The following is a 20,697-nucleotide window of genomic DNA, read 5'->3' on the forward strand; positions in this document are numbered from 1 at the left end:
GTAAAGTGAAGGTATGGAATGTGTGACAGGCGCAATAAATCATTGCTGAATGAAGAAACAGTTCATTCTGCCATATAACTCAGAATGTGGGCCCAGCTGGCAAACCAAATAAATGCAGTGACAAAGCCGGAGGCCCTTTTCTCTAGTTCTAGCCAAAACCATTCGAACTCTTTTTAAAAGTTTTGCCTCGTTTGCAGTCGATACCAAGATGTCGTCAAAATAGGGGATGACTCCTGGTATCCCCTGCAAAAGTCATTCCATGATGGTTTGGAACAGACCAGGGGCAATACTATCTCCAAATTGCAGGCGGTGGCATTTGAATGCACCCCTGTGTGTCACAATGGTTTGAGCCTACGCTGTAGCGCCATCTACAGGCAACTGTTGGTATGCCTGCGCCATGTACAATTTAGCAAAGATTTTTCCTGGGTCTAATGTAATAAATGCTGTACAATGGATACAGGGTATGCACTTTGTTGTAGCGCATTGTTAATTGTGCATTTATAGTTTGCGCAGATGTGGACTGACCCATCAGATTTGACCGGGGTCACAATAGGAGTCTCCTAGCGAGCATGGTTGATTGGTTCCAGGATTCCCTGCTCACGAGCTTGTCAATTTCCCTATCAATTTTTGGGCGGAGAGGGAAAGACACTCTCCTGGGCTTCAGCCTGATAGGCACTATGTTGGGGTCCAAGCTGAAAGAGATTGGTGTCCCCACATACTTACCGAGACCAGGGTCAAAGACATCCTCAAACTCCTTAAAGATGGCCTCTGCACCGTCTTCCTTCACGGAGTTGATTCTGGTCAACCTCCAACCCCAGGTCTTGGAACCAATCAAGCTCCAGGAGGCTCTGCAGGCTGTCCCTGGCCACGGTCACGGGAAGTCTGACGTGGAATTCCTTGAACCTTACACGGAAGGTGCCCTGGCTGACGATGGGGAATTGATTCCCCTGATAGTCTCGCAGGCTGATGTCTAGAGTGCAAAGTTGCCGTTTCTTCAAACCAGGAATGGTTTGCTTCAGGGTTGACCAAGACATGATCATTAAGGATGATCCAGTGTTTATTTCAAGCTCACAGGGAGCGCCCTCTATGAGGACAGTGACCTTCAGTATTTTTGGCTGCCTAGTGCGGACTTGTCCTATTACAGTGTGATAGGTAACCTTTGTTTCTCTCTCTGGGTGCCCTTGCGATTTGTGCCAGGCCCCTGGGGTGGGCTTCTGTTGGAGGTTAGGAGTGTCTTTAGGCTGCCATGTGGTGGCAGGGAATTCGCTCCGGCACACTTTGGCAATGTGCCCCTTTTGTTCGCAATGCCTACAGGTTGCATCTTAGATCTTGCAAGTAAACTGGGCATGGTCCCCTCCGCAGTTGCGTAGTGCAGCATTCGTGAGTTGAATTTTCGTGCCAGCTTTGTGCAGCTACTGCTCATGTGGTAGCTGTCATCTTCTTCACTGTCAGAGGGTTCTTGTTCTGCAGCCTTGTGATGGACGCGCGTTTGCTTCTGTGCAGTTTGTGGCATGTTATGTTGACGCTGCAAGGCTTCCGCGGACTTGTCAGTGGATTCGGACACTCTGGCCTCATCGCGATCTGCAGAGACATGTTTGATTTGGCAAGCAAACGTCTCTGCAGATTAATGTCCCGCACGCCACAGATTATGCGGTCTAATGTTAAGTTGTCCAGGTCATGGAACTCACAATAAGTCACCGCCTTCCGCAGTGCCGCTACGTATTGATTGATGGATTCGCCTTCCTTCTGATTTCTCTTGTTGAATTCGTGGTGGCAAACGTGCCTCAATGGCTTGGAGGCATAGTGGGTCTTCAGGGTCTGTTGCAACACCACCCAAGGAACCGCTTGGAGCAGAGTTGGCTCTGATAAGTCTTTTGCAGTTTCAAAAACATCTCTGCCACAGAACCACAGAAAAAGGTTCTTTTTTGGGGTGTCAGGGATGCCCATGAGGTCGTTTTCCTCAAGGAAGCATTTGAATCGTAACATATACGATTCCCAGTGTTCAGCCACCAGGTCATACGGAGTTGGCGGGGCATGCATGGCCATTCTTGGCTGAGGCAATTCGAATTTGCCACTCAAAATGGTAGCTTGATTGCCGCACCAAACTCCGGGCTGGATCTACTTGCTGGATGTCTCATTGTTCGTTCGTCACCTATCTGCCTCTCAATCCCACCTTCATCGCCAGTGTTAGATCAGGTAATGAGAAGGCAGACACAGGCTTAATGTAACAACAGCTCTTTATTGTAGTGGAACAAGTCTGTACAATCCAGCAACTGTTTGGTCTGACAGCAGCCCTTTTATAGGGAGCGGTCAGACCTCTTAACAATGGGATTCAATCTGTTCCCGCCTGAACAGAGGACCTTGTTGGAAACCACAGCAGACAGAGTTAACATCTAACACTATCCCAATTCAGACCGTTCCAATTTTCATTCACTGAGAAAGCACTTTAGTGGCATCATTTAGTTAACTCATAGTGGAGATATATAACTGAATATTATCGGGTTAATGTTAGATTTTGCTAACCAGGTTTTTTATAGATGTTAAACAGAGAAGAAAAAGTATCTGAATAACTTCATAAAGAAGAGTCCTTGGGTTACATTTCTCCATTTTCTATCAACCTCAATTGAAACTGGTGGAAGTACCATAGCACATTGCCCCTCAGTTCCAATCCCCCCAAACAGTCCAGAAGGAAACCATGATCAATAGCATTGAAAATTAACAAATGATTAAGACAATTAGTATTAACACATTATCAGATTTACAGAGGTCATTGATAAGCAGATTCAAATGCAGAAACTTGAGCTTGAAACCTGAGTAGAAGGCTCCAGAACATAAATAAATTGAAGAGATTTCTTTGTGTTGCTAAAAAGAAAAGGTAGTGATATTGAAATATATTGCATTGAGCTATTTATGGTACAGACAAGATAAATATACATACATAAAAATAAATTCAAATATAACCAGCAGAATGGACATAGTCTCTAGTTCAAAAGTTTCTGGAATATGAAAAGATTAAGCAAATAATTCAGCTATATGATATGCAAATTTATATGAAAGACAAATAAAGAAAGTAATGATAACGTGCATCACTTTAGGATACTAAAAGCATTAGGCAACAATTTTAATACTGTGACTAGTAAAATTTAAAACACAAATAGTTCAATGAGATGGGGGAAGAAGAAGGATAGAAACGGGTCACTTCCTAGAAATTTTTCCTGTCTATGGAACTTTTCAATCATCCAGGTCATAGTTGTTCCAAAAGTGTTTTTTTCAAAAGGCAACTGGACTTTCCTTGTTTTTCCTTGAAGACATTTCACTTCTTATCATAGAAGCGTTTTCAGTTCTGAACTGAAGAAACTGCTTGGATGAGAAGTGAAATTTCTTTAAGAAAAAAACAAAGAAAGCCCAGTTGTCACTTGAAAAAGCAAATTCATAACTTGCTGAACACCAGTGCACTTACATAGTAATGTTCCTTGTAAAAGCCTGGAATATTACTGAAAATATTATTGAAGACATGAGAGGAAGATACAGTAGGACATGTGAAATCATTCTAAGTAAGTCACAAGAAATACAAGCATTTTTCATATCTAGAAGTTATAAATTTATTTATTTGTTATTTGCCAAATTTATTTGTTGTCCACCTCAATCTGTGTTTAGTGCTTATAGCACTAAAATGGAAAAAATAATAAAATGTAAACATAGCAATAGTAAAGCAATGAAGTGATAAAAATAAACAATGAAATTTTAATAGTACAAATAAACAAAAGGTTGGGAGAAAGTACAAGAGGGAGTTAATTAATGCAGAAGACATCTCTGATATGGCCTTCTGCCCTTAGATCTTCAGGTCAACAAGCATAGCCATGTCCTCAGGCCCTTGTAAAGGATAGAAGGTTGGGGGCAGACATCACCCTGTGGCGGGGTACAGAATGTTCCATAAGACCAACATTAGATCAGAGAAAGTTCAGTTTTGTACTGTTGCAGGAAATATTCTGTAACTGAAAAAAAAATTGCTCAATCCTGTGTGACCATTGAAATAGTGCCCAATATGATTGAAATATATTATAGTTTGTAGCAATGCTCCCCTCCTCCTCCTCTTTGGAAGCACGGTTATAGATAAAGTGTAAGACTGGAGAAGAACAGGTTTAAGTACCTAGTATTTATCCCCTCACAAACAACAAATTTATTAGTAATTTTTTTTCAATTTATTGCAATTCTGAGTTTTTAATTTTCTTAGCAAAAACAAGTTGTTTGAGTAAGGAAGTGAAATGTTTCCAAATAAAAAATGAGTGTATAAATAAAAATAGTAATATTTTCAAATATCACCTATATAATGGATATATCTTTAACAATCCATAGACCATGCACTGATTGTTCAAGCCAACAGCCAGACAACCAACCTTTTTATGTAAAGTTTGTCATTCATAACCAAATATATTTGGCTATTCACTAATTTTAAAAAAGTGAGTACAAAGAACTGAAAACAGTAAGTTACATACAAATATCCATAACAATTAAGAATAGAAATGTCAATTATGTGATCAGAAGCAAATTTTCCAAAGGGGGGAAAAGCCTCCTGTAAATATAATCAATACATGCATTTCTCTGTGTAAAGAGCTCAAAGAACATTCTGAAATATTAGTGAGAAAGAACTTGTAATTGAAGAATGGAAATCATTGGAAACATTTCACAAGACATTTAAATTGGTAGATATACTGCAAAATGTATTTTAAATAGTACATTAATTCTCTTTTTTAAAAAGTGAAAATAATTTCATTGCTGTTTTTAACATGGCTTTTTTCATGTTCTTATTCCTGAAGCTATAAATGATAGGATTAAGTAATGGTGGCAAAACTGTGTAAAAAACAGCAGAAAGCAATTCTACACTATGAGATGAATGGCTTTTTGGTGTCATGTAAGAAAATAAAGCAGTGCTGAGAAACAAAAAGAAGACAATCAGATGGGGAGTGCAGGTAGAAAAGGCTTTGTGTCTGCCTTGTATTGACTGAATCTTTAGCACAGCTGAGAAGATGTAACCATAAGAAACACAAATAATACCACAACACACTAAACTAACGATGATTGCTGTCACAAAAATCAGTGTTTGACTAGGTCTTGTATCAGAGCAAGAAATCTTCTGTAATTGAGGGATATCACAGAACAATTGTTCAATCCTACGTGACCTGCAGTATTCCCACTGAAATACAATTACAGTTTCTAGCAAAGCATGAGTCATACAGGTGATCCAGGATGAAGCTGCTATTTGCATACAAGCATCCCAGTTCAGGATAAGGTTATATTGCAGTGGATGGCAAATGGCCACATAACGATCATAAGCCATGATGGTGAGCAAAGCAATTTCAGAACCTGCAAAAGTGAAAATCGAAAAGACTTGGGTGGCACATCCAGTAAAGGCAATCACTCTGTTATCTGTCAAGAAAGTGAGCATGGATTTTGGAATGGTGGTTGAGATGAAGCAAATGTCTGAAAATGACAAGTTGACTAGAAAGAAGTACATTGGGGTATGAAGGGAGCAATTTAGGGCCACAGTAATAACTAGGAGGACATTCCCCATTATGGCTATTAAGTACATGAAGAGAAACATCACAAAATACATAATCTGTACATCATAGTTATCAGAAAATCCCATCAGAAGGAATTCTATTGGAGTAGATTCATTGGCCATTTCATGTTTTTCATTTATATGAGAAATTCTGAGAAAAAGAAAGGAATATAGTTAGTAGATAATATCAAATCATCTAAATTACTAAATTTCAGCATACTCCCTATGAAAGAGATAATGATGGGAATTTAGAATAACAGATTGTCTTTGCAATGGTAGAAGTAAATTATTATATCTTTTGGATTGCATTGTAGTGTTATTTTCACGAAAGCAAAATCAAAATATTTGATGCACAGTACAGAATAAAGGATCGTTTTTTTCTGATTCCACATGGAAAAGTCAAACTATTACTTTGGAACATCAGGGTATGAAAACAGAGTAGCAAAATAAAATAAGTTTCAGAATAATAATGATCACTAATGGAATGTCAAACAGTTTGAAAAATTAAGAGCAATGTTGTAGCTTACTATATTGATTTTGATTTTTTACAAAGTGTTCCATTAATATTATTGTTATTGTTCTTATTGCTTTTGTAAGTTCTCCTCCCTCTATTGAAAGTGAACAGTAACTAAAACTGAGGATTTACAGAATAGATTGAACAAAAAGGAAACATGTTTCAGTCTCTTTCAGTCTTTTCTATCTTTTTTCATTTGTCCACAGTTTTGTTTCTCACTAATAGTACAAAATCATACCATTAATTATGCATACATTCATGCATAATTTGAATGTATCTGCCTTTAAAAAATGAGAGTAACTAAGCTTTGTGCCTATTTCAAGTGAGTGGATATACTTTTAAGTGAATGGGGTAATTTCTTCCTAGATCTTATTTCATAAACCCATATTTTTTTTAAAAAAATGCAACTGATAATTCAAGGAAGAATTTAGTGCATATTCATTTGTAATATTGGAAATAATTAATTTAGTAATTAATAAAGTGTCCTTCATCTAATTATAACTGAATAAATTGAATCATGGGATGGCTATAAAAACAAAGCATTGAAAATAGACACAGGTTTTTAGTGTTTGGGCATTTTAGAAACAAACAATATTTGTATAACCACGTGAAAGTGAAACAATCAGTAAATAAATAATATGCATTCAATTTAAAAAATAATAATAATAGCTAGTGGCTTATATAATGAATGTCAATACTCAAACTATTCTAATACATTGCATGGCAGATATTGTTCACTGGAAAAAGATGGAACTAGATGCTTTACAATGTAAGACCAAAACCTATGATAATAGATCATGAACTACACTCCAAAAGCAATAAAGATTGTTTGTATTTACCAAGTAAAATTGGTGGATGTGGTTTGTTGCAACTGAAGCAGGCTGTAGAAGATGAAATCAGAGATCTATGCGATTCCATAACAGCAAGAAAGAGACATGGCTAAAAAATATCTGAAAGGAAAATATTTTGAATGATACGGAATCAAAGGTGGCATGTAAAACTGAATGGTTACAATAGCAAATTAAGTGTTACATAGACAGATGAACCTCTGTATGAATACTACCTGAAATGAAATGAAAGGAAAGAAGAATAAGAAAATGACTTGCAGTGGCTTCAGATTAGATACACGAAGTAGGAAACAGAAAGCTTAACATTTACATCACAAGGACATTTACCAAAAAATGCTAGAAAAATGTCAATTTTTTAAAAAAAACATCCTGAAAACAACCCCAAATGAGATTATGCAGAGAAAGATAATTCTAGCAAATGAAGAAAACAAATGTTATTTATAAATGTAGCTATATATGCTAAGATTAGAGTAGCTCAAAAGAAACTGGAAAAACTTATAAAGTATCACTATTTAAAAAAGCAAAGAAGATATTATGGAATAATGAAGTGTTTTTTCCATAACTCTTGGAGCTATCAAGATTTATAGCTACTAAATTACAAAACCGTTCACAAAATTAGAATTATTTTATCTTACCACATTTCCTTGGAAACACATATATATTATGAATTAATTTGGAAAATTCTTGGGTTTTTGAATGAAGCTTGTATTGATTCTAAAACAGTAATATTTGTTGGGGATTCTTCAAAAAAACAACAACATAACATAAATGTATTTTCTGTATTCATTCTTTTCCTGTACCACAGCCTTTTGTATTAATTGAAACTTAAGTTTTAATTAAGGTTAAGTGGCCATAACCTTACATTTTATAAGTTGGTGCTATAGAAGAATGTTATCTCTATTTTTTTCCTTGAAATTTTGGTAATGCCAATATGTTTGATCATGCATCATCTTTAATATAGGAAATATATGCTATGGAGAACTAGTAGAAGTAGAAATAATCCTGTTTTCCATACCTCTGGGAGTCAATCCTTTGAAAATATTTCAGATTGCGTAATGATATCTGGGTTGTAAATTACCAGGCAACAACACTGTTGTCCATGTTTTCTGCAAATTAAATGTTTTCAATCTAATTTCAAAACCCTGTTGTAAATTTTGGTTCATCTTTTAAGGAAATAATTTTCTCAGAGTTGAAATAAACCTTCACTGATTATCTATACCATAAATGTAGTCTTTGATTTCATTGGTACAACATAACCAATGAAGTTTTATTTCAATTCTGAGAAAATTGTTTACTTAAAGGATGGGCCAAAATAGCCAAATGGTAGCTATGACTGCATAGCACCTTGTTTTTTCCCGAAAAATAGGTCAGTTTCTAAAATACAAGTAGGAAAATATATATTTCAGATAACAAAGAATTCACAATTAACTCCAGGGATGGAAACTAACTAAACTTTTCATAATATTACTTATATTCACTGCCAATCAGAAAAGGTATTTATAAAGCCTATACATACTGTGTGTGTGTGTGTGTGTGTGTGTGTGTGTTTTCGTAGATTTTCACGGGTGTAAATTTTCATGAGCTTTAAGCCCAAAACCCAGCCTGAAGATGGCAAGTGAGACCTCGCTGAAACGTTGCCAAGAATACACAGACACACACACACACACACACACACACAGTGTGTTTGTGTGTGTGTGTGTGTGTGTGTGTGTGTGTTTCTGTGTCTGTGTCTAAATGGAACTTCATTTCAAGTTAGAATTTTAGATGGATAGATTTTTTTGTTCCAGTTCCAGTTGTTCCAGTTATGATTTTTTTTCAGTTTCTTGAAATTGGAGAGCAAGCTTCTGAAAGAATCAATTCAACAACAGTTACCTTTATCTTTATTCACATAATCTTTTTCTGACCATGCTGTAACTTGCCCTTGAAAGGGTTTTTTTCTTCTTTTTCTTTTAGTCCAAATAGAACTTTCTGGTTCTTGTTATAAATTTCAGCTCATTTATATACTCATATTACTAAAGATCCTAGAGCTTAAGCAATATTCTAGACATCTTTCATCGACTTCTGATATTTGCCATACTTCTCCACTTTCTTTTTTCAACCCCACACTTGATCTTTTGAAAGAGCAACCTTTAAACTTATCCAGGCCTTAATCTGCAAACACTTACATTCACAAGCTGTAGCTTACATACTAGGAGGCTGGAATATTTCTTCCTTCACCCTTATTACTGTCCCTAAAGTTGATTGCCCTTGCTTATATTAGCTGGCCTGGAAGTTTAAAATTTAAGTCTAAATTTTAAGGAAGTTCCTTGCTTCTCACCATTTCTGGATTTCCTGGCTTGATGCCCCATCCAGAGACTTCTAAAATGAAAAAGGAAATAGAAACCCTTCCTTCCTTCATCTTATAATTTATAGACCAATATCCTCAGAAGTAAGGAGTTCCTTTTTTGTGTGTGGTTCATATCTCCTCAATAATTTCTGTAGCCATCTTCCCACATATGAAAGGGGATTCTGGAAGATTATTTTCATTTATCTTCATTTATTTTGATTGAAATTGAGAGACGGAACACAAGATTTAAAAAGTCAGTATTTCCTTTCCAATTTTGGATAGGGGTGAAGGTAGAAGCAAAATACAGGAATTTGAATACACATTTCTCCCAATACAGAGATATAGAAGAAAAAAATAGCTGCAAGTCCATTTGGACTGCTTCACAACTGATATTACTGGTGACATTGTAATTGTATTGAGATCATGTCCTTGGATGTGGTGTGCCCTTTGTGGCTGATACGGCTCTTAAAGATACTTCAAAATTTCTTCAAGCTACAGCAATATGCAGCAATCATAATTTAGATGACTGAAAATCTCCATATACATCCTTCTACTATTGTAATGGCATATAGACTCAACTTACCCTATACATTAAAATGAAGAATTTGGATGCCTTGACTCATTTCAGGTGCCTGACATATAGAAGCTGACTATTTTCTATATTTTATAATTAAAGTATTGTGAATTTTTACCTTAAAATAATGCAAGACAAGACTATGAGAGTTAATATTTGTACACTTCAAATGTGTATCCTGCAGAAAGGAAAAACACTGTAATTTATTGAGTTTCTATTATTCTGTAATTTCTTCTAAGAAGAACAAAATTAGATGTCTATCATCTATCTAGCTTTCCACATACAGTCAGTTTTAAAAATAAAAATCAAAGCTTTGTTTTGTTTTTCTATTTTTTTTGTTAACCATACATTTATGTGGAAAATATTCATATTTGTATTATTTATATCGATCATTGCAGTTGTTTTCTCTACCAACTTCATATACTTCTCTAGAAAAGATCTTGAGATGATTATCCAAACTTTACCAATTTAACATTTTCATCAGACATTTTTGTATATCTTTATTTCTCAGGCTATAAATGATGGGATTCATTAAGGGTGGTAAAACTGTATATAAAATGGTAGCTATCATGTCCATAGGAAGAGAGGACCAGGCTTTTGGTCTCAAGTAAGAAAATGAGGCAGTGCTAACAAAGAATGAAAAAACAGTCAAGTGTGGAGTGCAAGTGGAGAAGACCTTGTACCTGGCCTGAGTAGACTGAATCTTGAACACTGCAGAAAAAATGTAAGCATAGGAAATAAAAACAAAGCAAAAGCAAAAGGAACCTACGACGACAGCAACAGCAAGAAGGAGCCCTTGATTTGCTGTTGTGTCAGTGCAGGACAACACCAATAATTGTGGAATATCACAGAAAAAATTTTCAAGCACATTTGAGGAACAAAAATGTAGGCCCCACATATTTGCAGTGTGTACCAGGCTATTTATTGCACTGCAAATCCAAGAAGCAGCTGCCATCTGAAAACAGGCATTCCAATTCATAATGAGCCTGTATTGCAATGGGTGGCAAATTGCTACATAGCGGTCATATGCCATGACAGTGAGAATAGACAGTTCAGTACCTGTAAATGTGAGAACCCAGAAAGCTTGGGTGATACATTCAGAAAATGAAATCTGTCTCTTGTTTAAGAAAGAATAAAAAATGGATTTGGGAACAGTAGTGGAAATATAATTGACATCCAGAAAGGATAAATTGACCAGAAAGAAATACATGGGGCTATGAAACTTTGGGTGCTGGGCAACAATTACAATGAGCAGAATGTTCCCTGTTATGGTCACAAGGTAAATGAGAAAGAATGCTATGAAGTGTAAAACTTGTAGTTCTCGGACATCAGAAAATCCATGAAGTAAGAATTCTGTTACAGTTGTTTCATTGAACATTTCCTTTCTTAATAAAAAATTCTGAAAGGAAAAAAAATGTTTTATTAGGAAAATAATATTTTAATTCTTTTTTCCTCCCAATTTATAATCAGTTTTGTAACTCTTAAACCTAGATATTAAGACTAATAGCTAATAAATTGAATAGTATAAACTTCAACTCAATGACATGAATTCAAACATGGAATATTTCACTCATCCTTACAATCTTTAATTCAACCTGAATTACATTTATGAGATTATACGTTTTATGAAATTATTTTTATTTGAACAAAAGCAAATATATTTTTGTAATAAATGAATAATTAATACTGATTATTTAGTATAAAGTGATTGAGCCTACCTGGAATTTTTATAAGGCAGAATCTAGCATTTGATCAAAAACATGTCTAAAGAGAATCTGTACCACTCCAGTATCTATGTTTGTATGTGTGTATTTTTGTGATTATATACATTTTCCCATTTTTTAAAGTAGACTATTTTTTTAATCAAACAAATAAAATACAATTAAAATACATTGGTTTTAATGATTTTACTGATTGAAAGCTCCCGGCCCTTTATCCTATTTATTGATCTTCTCTACATACTTTCCAAGGTCTCAACATTTTTTTATTATGGCAACCAGAATTGCACTCAGAATTCCAAGTATGCTCTCACACATACAATTAAAGTGTAGTATCTATTCTCATCTTGACACTATCCTCTTTTATGCAGCTTAGGAATGTATTGGCCTTTTTGGCAGCTGCCGAACATTGCTGGCTCATACTTATATGAAAACTCATAGGTCCTTTTCACAGTTATTGCTGCTTATCCATGTACCACCCATTCTACATTTGTGCATTTAGGGTTTTTCACCCTCTAACTGTAAGACCTTACTTTTCTCACAACTGAATTGCATTTTATTGAATAGGGCCAAGTGTTCAAACCTGTTAAGATCATTTTGGAACTTGAACCTGTCTTCTAAAATGTTGGCTATTATCACCAGCTTGTGTCATCTGAAAATTTAATGAATTTCCCTTCTATATCTTTATCTAAACAATTTATAAAGATGTTGAAGAATACTGGACCCAAGACAAAACTTTGTGTCATTCTACTGCATGCTTCTCTCCACAAACTGAACATGGCTAGTCAGCCAATTACAAATCCCTTTGGTGGTGATACTGACTACTTCACATTTTTTCTATCTTATCAAGATGTAGGCTCTGGTCTTTCTTGTTAAATATACTTCTCATGTACATTTTTGATTTGGCAAATATATTTGAAACAGATCATTCTTTTCCCACTGGTATGACAAAAATAGAGAAAATGAAGTTAACTATTAATATAATTATCACACAATTTTCAATTGTAAATGTAAATAATTCAAAGTAAAATCTTAAATCCTTAAATGTATGTTCTAAATTACAGAAGTTTTGTTCATATTAAAAAGACACCCCAAATAATTAGAGATTAGAAATTGAAACACTTCAGTTTCGATCCCATAATATGAATGTATTTTCTTTCTCTGTAAAACCTATATACATATTAGTTTACAGTTAAATTTTCAATACTTGTTCAAGTATCATACAAGTGTATTTTGCGATCTCTGTTGTTTAAAAAAAATCATCTGGATGTGTTAAGGAAAAAACAAAATAAAACAAAATCTTTCCTCATTTCTTCCTTTAATAAACTACTCACTCACATTATGTACAAAGAGTTCATTTGTAGCATTAACCATTGATACTTGGAAATAAAATAAATTGAATTAAATAATAAATTTATTGTTTCATTGGTTGCTGTCTTAAGAAGTTCAAGTATTTATTTTATATACTCATGTGAAGATACAGAATAATCAAAATTATTAGAAGTTTGAACAATTAAATACCAATCATGTGCCCTCAGAAATATTAAAAAACCCTGCAGAATATATTACTTACATTAACAATTTCTTCTTTACTGAAGAATATTTATCAATAGCACTAGGATATTAGGATTTTGTTTTTGAATATACTTTCATTATATTATTAATACAGAAAACAGTGAAGAGAACAACTCACCAGTTATTATCTAATAAAGGAAAATGAAAGAATAATGAGAATAACTTTTCTTCTTATATGGAAACCTTCTATTCTCTAGAGTTTTCCATGACAGAGTGCATACTCAGAGGAAACAATTAAAAGATCTATTTTTCTTCTGCATGAATAATTGAAGTTCTGTTACCTTAATAGATCAGTAGTCAAGCATTGTCTGTCTGTCTGTCTGTCTGTCTGTCTGTCTGTCTGTCTGTCTGTCATATTTCTATGCCACCCATCTTACCTAAGTGACTTGTCCAGTATTCAGGGTGTAATGGCTAGTTTTATTTGTTTATTTCTTTCCTGCTTCATTACTTTTTACAAATAATTCAAGGCAGTGAACATATTCAACACACCTTCCTTTTCCTATTTTCTCCAGAACAACAACTCCATGAGATGAGTTGGGCTGAGAAAGAGCACAAATGGTCCAAGACCATCCAGCTAACTTTCATTGCTAAGGCAGGACTAAAACTTATGGTGTCCTAGTATCTAGCATGGTACCTTAGGCACTAAAGCAATAGGGTTCTCCATATCTCTGATCCTCAGATATAAAAGGAAACATGAGTTCTAGGTTTGTAAATCTCCGTTTACCAATTACTTTGACAGGAAGTAGGTATTTCTTTTCCTACCTATTTGCTTGGAATAGAATGCTATTAAACAAAATACAAACTACCGAACACCCCAGATTCTATACTAGCAGTATGCTGTAATGAATTAGTATTGGTTCCAACTCTTCAGAAAACAATCTGCATTTAATATTGTCAGAAATGGTGTAGGTCCTCTTGCTTGAGTGGGGGGGGGGTTTGGACTAGATGACCTATAAGGTTAATCTGTTAAATTCTGTATATAGTTAAACTTGATTTTCATGTCTTCAGCTGTCCAACCTTGAAAAGCATAAGTGGCTCAAATTTGTTATTAAAATTATTTTAGAAGAATAGGATGAAATTGTCAAAAACAATTTATTGATGGATGGATGGATGCACCTATGCAAATTAGTGCATTAAAACATTCTAATAGCATTTTCAAATAGAGTTTCAGATTGGACTAGTTGTGTGACTGTAATAGTTGTGTGACTGTAATCCAAATAAATTGTGTTAATATATTCAGATAAACAGACAATCCAGAATTATAAATAATAATAAATAATAACCCAGAAGATAAAGGTATTATGTGTAGGTTCTATATTGGGTCAGAACATTCTGAGAACCACTGGAATATCAGTATGGTGGTTTTTGAGATGATCTGATTATTTTCCACAAATAAGGGGAAAAAAAGTCCAGTTGACTTCTGAAAAAGCATCTGGACCTGGATGACTGAGAATCTCTACATACCTTTAGCTATACAATTTGGGATGAACACTCCTTGAATGGTGTGGGAGTAGGAATGGATTTCCAGAGGAAAAATTGCAGACTAAGGGAACCAGAAGCCCTAATCAGGTGACCCTCTGGACACAGATAAACCTCCAAGTGCTTCAATGATCCTCAACCTAAGAATAATATTATTTTATATTACTAACAAGTCTAGAAAATCAATCAATTAATAAAGTGATCAGAATTTGTCAAAATTGGTCCTACAATGCTATCCATTACAAGTGTGGAAAATAATTTATTTATCTGTAGTGTGGGGAGATCACACTTGACTTTAAAACATCTTTGTCTATTTCCCATTCCTCACAAACAATTCTGTTTCTTTGGCCATCATAAAATTCATAGCACAGCTTCCACTTCCAGCTGCGGTATGCGACGGGCAAGCTTTGCTCACCCCGCGCACTCCTGGTGGGCTCCTCTCTGATCGGGGAGGCACAGGACGCCCTGGAGGGGCTCCTGCTGAAGGGGCGGCATAGCGGGGTACCCCCTGTGTCGGCAGCGGCGGGGGTCTCCCCGCATCACCCTAGGCTTCGGTAGGCAAGAGGGGAGGCGCCGCGGCGTCTTCATGTTGAGGCAGCTGGAAGAAAACTCAAGATTTGAAGGACGCAGTTGTGATGAGGTGAGATGGAGATTCCCCCCGTTCCCTTTTATGAGTGAAGGAAAACAAAAGACTGTCAGCCTTTTAGAAAAACTTTCAATCTGCTCCTGGGAAGCGTGATTGGAGGGAGGGGGATTTCCCCCCCCTTGGACAAGCGGCTTTAAACTGTTTTGCTCTCTGCCCCCAGAGGAGGAGGGTGGGAGCCCTGGAATGGAATCACCCTCATAGCAAACAACAGATTTCTTCTACTGCAATTGTGAAATGAGGTGATGATCTGTTTCCTTTGAACTTTGAAAACTTTTGGCTTGTTGTCTTCTGATCCCGGAGCTGGCCGGGCAAGATGGCACACTTCCGTCGTCTTCATGTACTTTGAAATTTGACTCCACCCACAGAAATTGCTGGCATTTTGTCTTTGTCTCCATGACACTCAGAGAAATCTCGTGTTACACTATACCCTGGACTTGGAACAAATGATTTTATTGCTTTATTGCCCGGACTTAGAACTGAGAAAAGGTCCTTATCCGCCTAGACCCCCTGCCTCGCAATCTCTCTTGGCTATCCACCTTCCCAATTGTTCCTTCTCTGTACTGACATTGCGATCTCTGAGCTTTGTTTACCATAATGCCACCTAAAAGACCACCACCGGGGAAACCGGGTTTTGCTGGCTCCGCCCCGGCATCTTCGACGTCCAGCCCCAGCGGACAACAGACACCAACTTCTTTGTTTTAGCCTAAGCCCCCTGAGGTGGACTTTCAACAGATGTTTCAACAACTCTTAAAGGGGCAGGAGGACTTAAAAAAATCAATTGAAGGAAATGAATGAGCAGCTCAAAGAGAATCAAGAACGTGCGATCCAAAACTCAAAGAGACTGGAACTTCTGGATCAGGGGATGGCTGAGATGAGGAGAGAGGTGAAGGGGGTGCAGAAAGGAAATCAAGAACTTGAGAACCACCGGATAAAAACGGAATTTGAACGGATGTCTTTTTTCCTTAGATTTCAAAATGCAATTGAGGCTGATGATGAAGATTTGAGGGATATTATGACAAATTTATTGGCTGAATATACTAAAAAAGACAGACAACAGATGGGGTGGGACATGGACCTGGTTTATAGAGTAAATTCAGCATATGCCAGAACACACTACGTTCCAAGGGAGGTACACATTAAATTTCTCAGAAAGACCACAAGAGACGAGATTCTGAGTGCACCAAGGAGGCAAACATTAAAATACAAGGATAGAGAAATAGCCATTCTGAAATAGATCCCAAAGAAAGTTAGAGATAAAAGAAAAAAACTATTCGCTGTTAGCGAAGAAATTATACCAGAAAGGGGTGTGGTTTAGATGGCTTTTGCCAGAAGGTATGTTAATTTTCGGGGAGGACACAAGAGTTAGAATTAACACAATTATGGAGGCTGAGGCTTCCATGGAAAAAAATAAAGCCCTCCTAGATAAACCTGATGACACTTCACCAGACATACAGGACACGGGAGGTGCCGGAGCTCTGCTGGAGGGGGGAGAAGAGGCAACATTTAGAAAACTCAGATCACAAAAATGAACTAGAAAATCTGTTTGATATAAAATGATTGAAATTATTTGAAGATAAAAGTTTATATGCTGACAAAATACCATCAAGTAGTAACAATCTAATGTATTGATAAATGATAGTTATGAGAATGGGGGAGGGGGCCATTTCCTGCATAAAGTAACTGTTAAAATTTGTAATTTTATCCATTACCCCTTTCCTTGACTATTTTTTAAAAAACCAATAAAATTTTGTTTAAAAAATAAAAAATAAAATTCATAGCACCAAAATCCAGTACTTAATATCATATTTTTAATCTCAACTCAATTTTATGCAGTACCAGGTTATCCAAATTTCTTTTTAAAATAAATTTTATAAACATCACAGTGAAGAATATCGTAGATCAATAAGCAGTTATGTAGCATAGGACTGTATTATTATTATTATATACTTTATTAATTAAACATGAAACTCAGCCAACAGAACATTCAAAAATGCATTACAAATACCAGTGACTGGTGCTAATGGTTCATACGGTTTGCTGCCAGCATCTTAAATATCAACCAAGTACCTTCTTAAAATATAAGATGTTCCAAGTAGCACAGTTTTTTTGCAGTTCCGCAAAAATTATTGCGGAAGCTGCAATTTGTTGATGTATCTTATAAAATTCTTGGACATGGTACCAAGTGACCCGATGCCAATGTTGCACTGTGAAGCACTGTTACATGCTTCATCCATAGACGTGTAGTTTTGATGGACAGGTCGCAATATTACATTATTTTTTCTAGTTCTTTTTCTTCGACTCTAGCATCTCCTGGAACAGCGATATCATTAAACTATAAGCTTCCGCCCTCTACAACCATGATATCTGGCATGTTGTGCTCCAAATGATGGTCCATTTGTATTCAAAAGTCCCACAGGATCTTCACCTTCATTACAGCTTTGTAATCAGTTTATGCAATTTTGCTGGATTCACATTAAATGTGAAACAGTTTTGACTTTGTTATTGCAAAGTTGGCAATTTGGATTGTCAGTGGATTTTTGTATCTTCACTTTCATGGCATTAGTTTGTAGTGCTTGTTCTTGAGCAGCTAGTATTAAACCTTCCATTTCTTTCTTGATAGTTACCATCTTAAGACATGCCCATGTCAAGTTGTCATCACATTTTCCTTCAATGTTCTTCAAGTGCTGTCCATGCAAAGCTTTGGTTTTCCATCTATTTAATCTGTCATCCAGCTGTTTTTCCCTATATTCTGCCTTTCTTTCTGTTGTTTTTATGCTGTTCTCAGTTTCCACAGCCTGCAGCAATTTTTCTGTACTTTGATTGACATAATCATTCAGACTTCATTTTTCTTCTTCTACAGCAGTGTTTCTCAACCTTGGCAACTTGAAGATGGGCATCCGGAAATCTTCAAGTTGCCAAGGTTGAGAAACACTGTTCTACAGTTTTATGGATTTGCACTTGCCCCTTGCCCCCTATTTTTCTCAACCAGTGTGATGTCTGGTGTGTTATGCGCTAATATATTGTCTGTTTGTATGCAAAAATCCCACAAGATCTTGACCAACTGACCCTCGAGGGATTTTGCAAATTTGGTTTGCAATGATACCAGTATGGAGCTTGTATGTTTTTGGCAAACAGGTGATTGGCCTATATTATTAGCAAGGAAAGGAGCGGAGCCATTAAGGGGGGGGGAGTAGCGATATTCCAGAAGAGGGTCTTTTCATTCCAACGGTCGTGGGGAGGGGCAGGTGTGAGGGTAGAGAGAGATCGCATCACCGGTTGGGAGACCGCAGTCGCTGGGTTCGGCCGGTCATATGTCCCAACCCCCGCAATCTAGGTGGTCAGGACCTACAGAGCCAGGGCCTGAGGCTGATGCTATGCAATGCCAGGTCCGTTGTCAACAAAGCCCCCCTCATTAACGACCTGGTGTCGGAGGGGGAGCCGGACCTGGCAGGAATTACGGAGACCTGGCTGGGCCACGAGGGAGGCCTCCCTCTCGTGGAAATGTGCCCGCCAGGTTACTGTGCATTTCATCAGCCACGGGCACTAGGCAGGGGTCATTGTGAGGGAAGGACTTGAGCCGAGACAGACCATTGTCCCACAGATAACCGGTTGTGAGTCCCTGTGTGTGAAGTGGGGCCCAGGGAAGCAGTTGGGCTTGCTAATTGTATACCTGGCTCCTCACTATGCATCAGCAGCCCTGCCCGAGCTCCTTGGGGTGATCGCCGAGATGGCAGTTGAAACGCCTAGACTGTTGGTCATGGGTGACTTCAACTTGCCATCGGTAGGGGAGGCATCTGAAGCAGCTCGGGAGTTCATGGCTTCCATGACAGCCATGGACCTGACCCAAATAATTCAGGGCCCCACACATGAGGGAGGACACACACTAGATTTTATTTTTGTCTCTGGCCAATGGAGGAGTGATCTGGGAGTAGGGGATTTAGCTATCACTCCCCTGTCATGGTCTGATCACTCACTGCTCCGGCTCGACTTTCCAGCCGCTACTCCCCACCGCGGGGAGGTGGAACCAGATTGCCCAAGATGGTTCAGCCCCAGGCGCCTGATGGAACCTGACAGGTTCCAGACTGAGCTTGGGCCATTTCCTGTAGCCCTGACCCACACCCGATCAGAGGACCTAGTGGCTGCATGGAATAGTGCGGGCGCGGGGGCCTTGGACCGAGTGGCGCCTTTGCGGCCTCTCTTGTGGCAGCGAACCAACCAGGCCCCTTGGTTCATCGAGGGGCTGAGGGTGATGAAGCGCCATAAGAGACGCCTAGAGAGCAGATGGAGATCATCACGCTCTGAATGTGACCGAACTCAGGTGAGAGCCCATTTACGGACTTACCTTGTGGCATTGAGAGTGGCCAAGCGTCAGTATTGTGCCACTGTTATTGTGTCCGCAGATAACCGCCCTGCCGCCCTGTTTGGGGTGACCTGCTCCCTCCTCCAACAGAGGCCGTGGGAAGCTCCTCTGCAGGGCAGAGCAGAGGAATTTGGGGAGTATCTGCAGGACAAAATCGCTCAGTTTCAAAGCGAGTTGGTCCCTACTAGTGGTCTGGAAGGGACGTCGTAGGCGGGTCCTGAGGTTCCATTCTGGGAGGAGTTTGATTCTGTTACTTCCGAAGATATGGACAGGTTGCGTAGGCGACTGCGAGCCACCACATGTTTATTGGACCCGTGTCCCTCCTGGCTTGTACTGGTATCCTGGGAGGTCTCACGAGGCTGGCTCCAGGAATTAGTCACCGCTTCCTTGAGTGAGGGGTTTCTTCCGGCCGCCCTGAAAGAGGCGGTGGTAAGGCCCCTCCTCAAGAAGCCTTCCCTGGACCCATCTCTGTTAGCCAACTACCGTCCCGTCTCCAACCTTTGTTTTCTGGCGAAGGTTGTAGAGAGTGTGGTGGCACAACATTTTCCATGCCACTTGGAGGAAAATGATTATCTGGACCCGCGCCAGTCCAGTTTCCGGCCCGGCCACAGCATGGAGATGGCATTGGTCGCATTGGTGGATGATCTCTAGAGGGCCAGAGATGGGAGTTGTTCCTCCATCCTGGTCCTATCAGACCTCTCGGCGGCTTTCGATACCATCGACCATGGTATCCTATTGCATCGATTGGGGGGGTTGGGGTGAGGGGCACCGTTTTGCGGTGGTTCTTCTCCTACCTCTCTGGCCGAGTGCAATTTGTATTGGCAGGGGGGCAGAGGTCGACCTCGAGGCCGCTCTCTTGTGGGGTGCCACAAGGGTCGGTCCTCTCGCCTCTCCTGTTCAATACATATATGAAGCCGCTGGCCGAGATCATTCGTGGGTTTGGGGTAGATTACCATCTGTACACGGATGATACCCAGCTGTACATCTCTACCCCAAACCACCCCAACGATGCTATCGAAGTGATGTCCCGGTGTCTGGAAGCCATACAGATCTGGATGGGAAGTAACAGACTCAAGCTCAACCCATCCAAGACTGAG

The 20,697-nt window shown here is 38.3% G+C and overlaps 2 protein-coding genes across 2 annotated transcripts; both read right to left on the reverse strand.

Moving 5' to 3' along the window:
• Nucleotides 1-4,738: 4,738 nt before the first annotated feature.
• Nucleotides 4,739-5,683, reverse strand: LOC309401437 (olfactory receptor 14A16-like; the record flags this gene model as incomplete). Its single annotated transcript, XM_081970503.1, has 1 exon — nucleotides 4,739-5,683. One exon carries the CDS (start codon nucleotides 5,681-5,683, stop codon nucleotides 4,739-4,741), a length of 945 nt encoding a protein of 314 aa, XP_081826629.1.
• Nucleotides 5,684-10,282: 4,599 nt separating this feature from the next.
• LOC309401438 (olfactory receptor 14C36-like) lies at nucleotides 10,283-11,200 on the reverse strand (the record flags this gene model as incomplete). The annotated part of the gene is made up of 1 exon (XM_081970504.1): nucleotides 10,283-11,200. One exon carries the CDS (start codon nucleotides 11,198-11,200, stop codon nucleotides 10,283-10,285), a length of 918 nt encoding a protein of 305 aa, XP_081826630.1.
• Between the last annotated feature and the right edge of the window lie 9,497 nt (nucleotides 11,201-20,697).

This window comes from Natrix helvetica (assembly GCF_964273705.1).
Source record: "Natrix helvetica genome assembly, chromosome: Z".
Lineage (NCBI taxonomy): Eukaryota > Metazoa > Chordata > Lepidosauria > Squamata > Natricidae > Natrix > Natrix helvetica.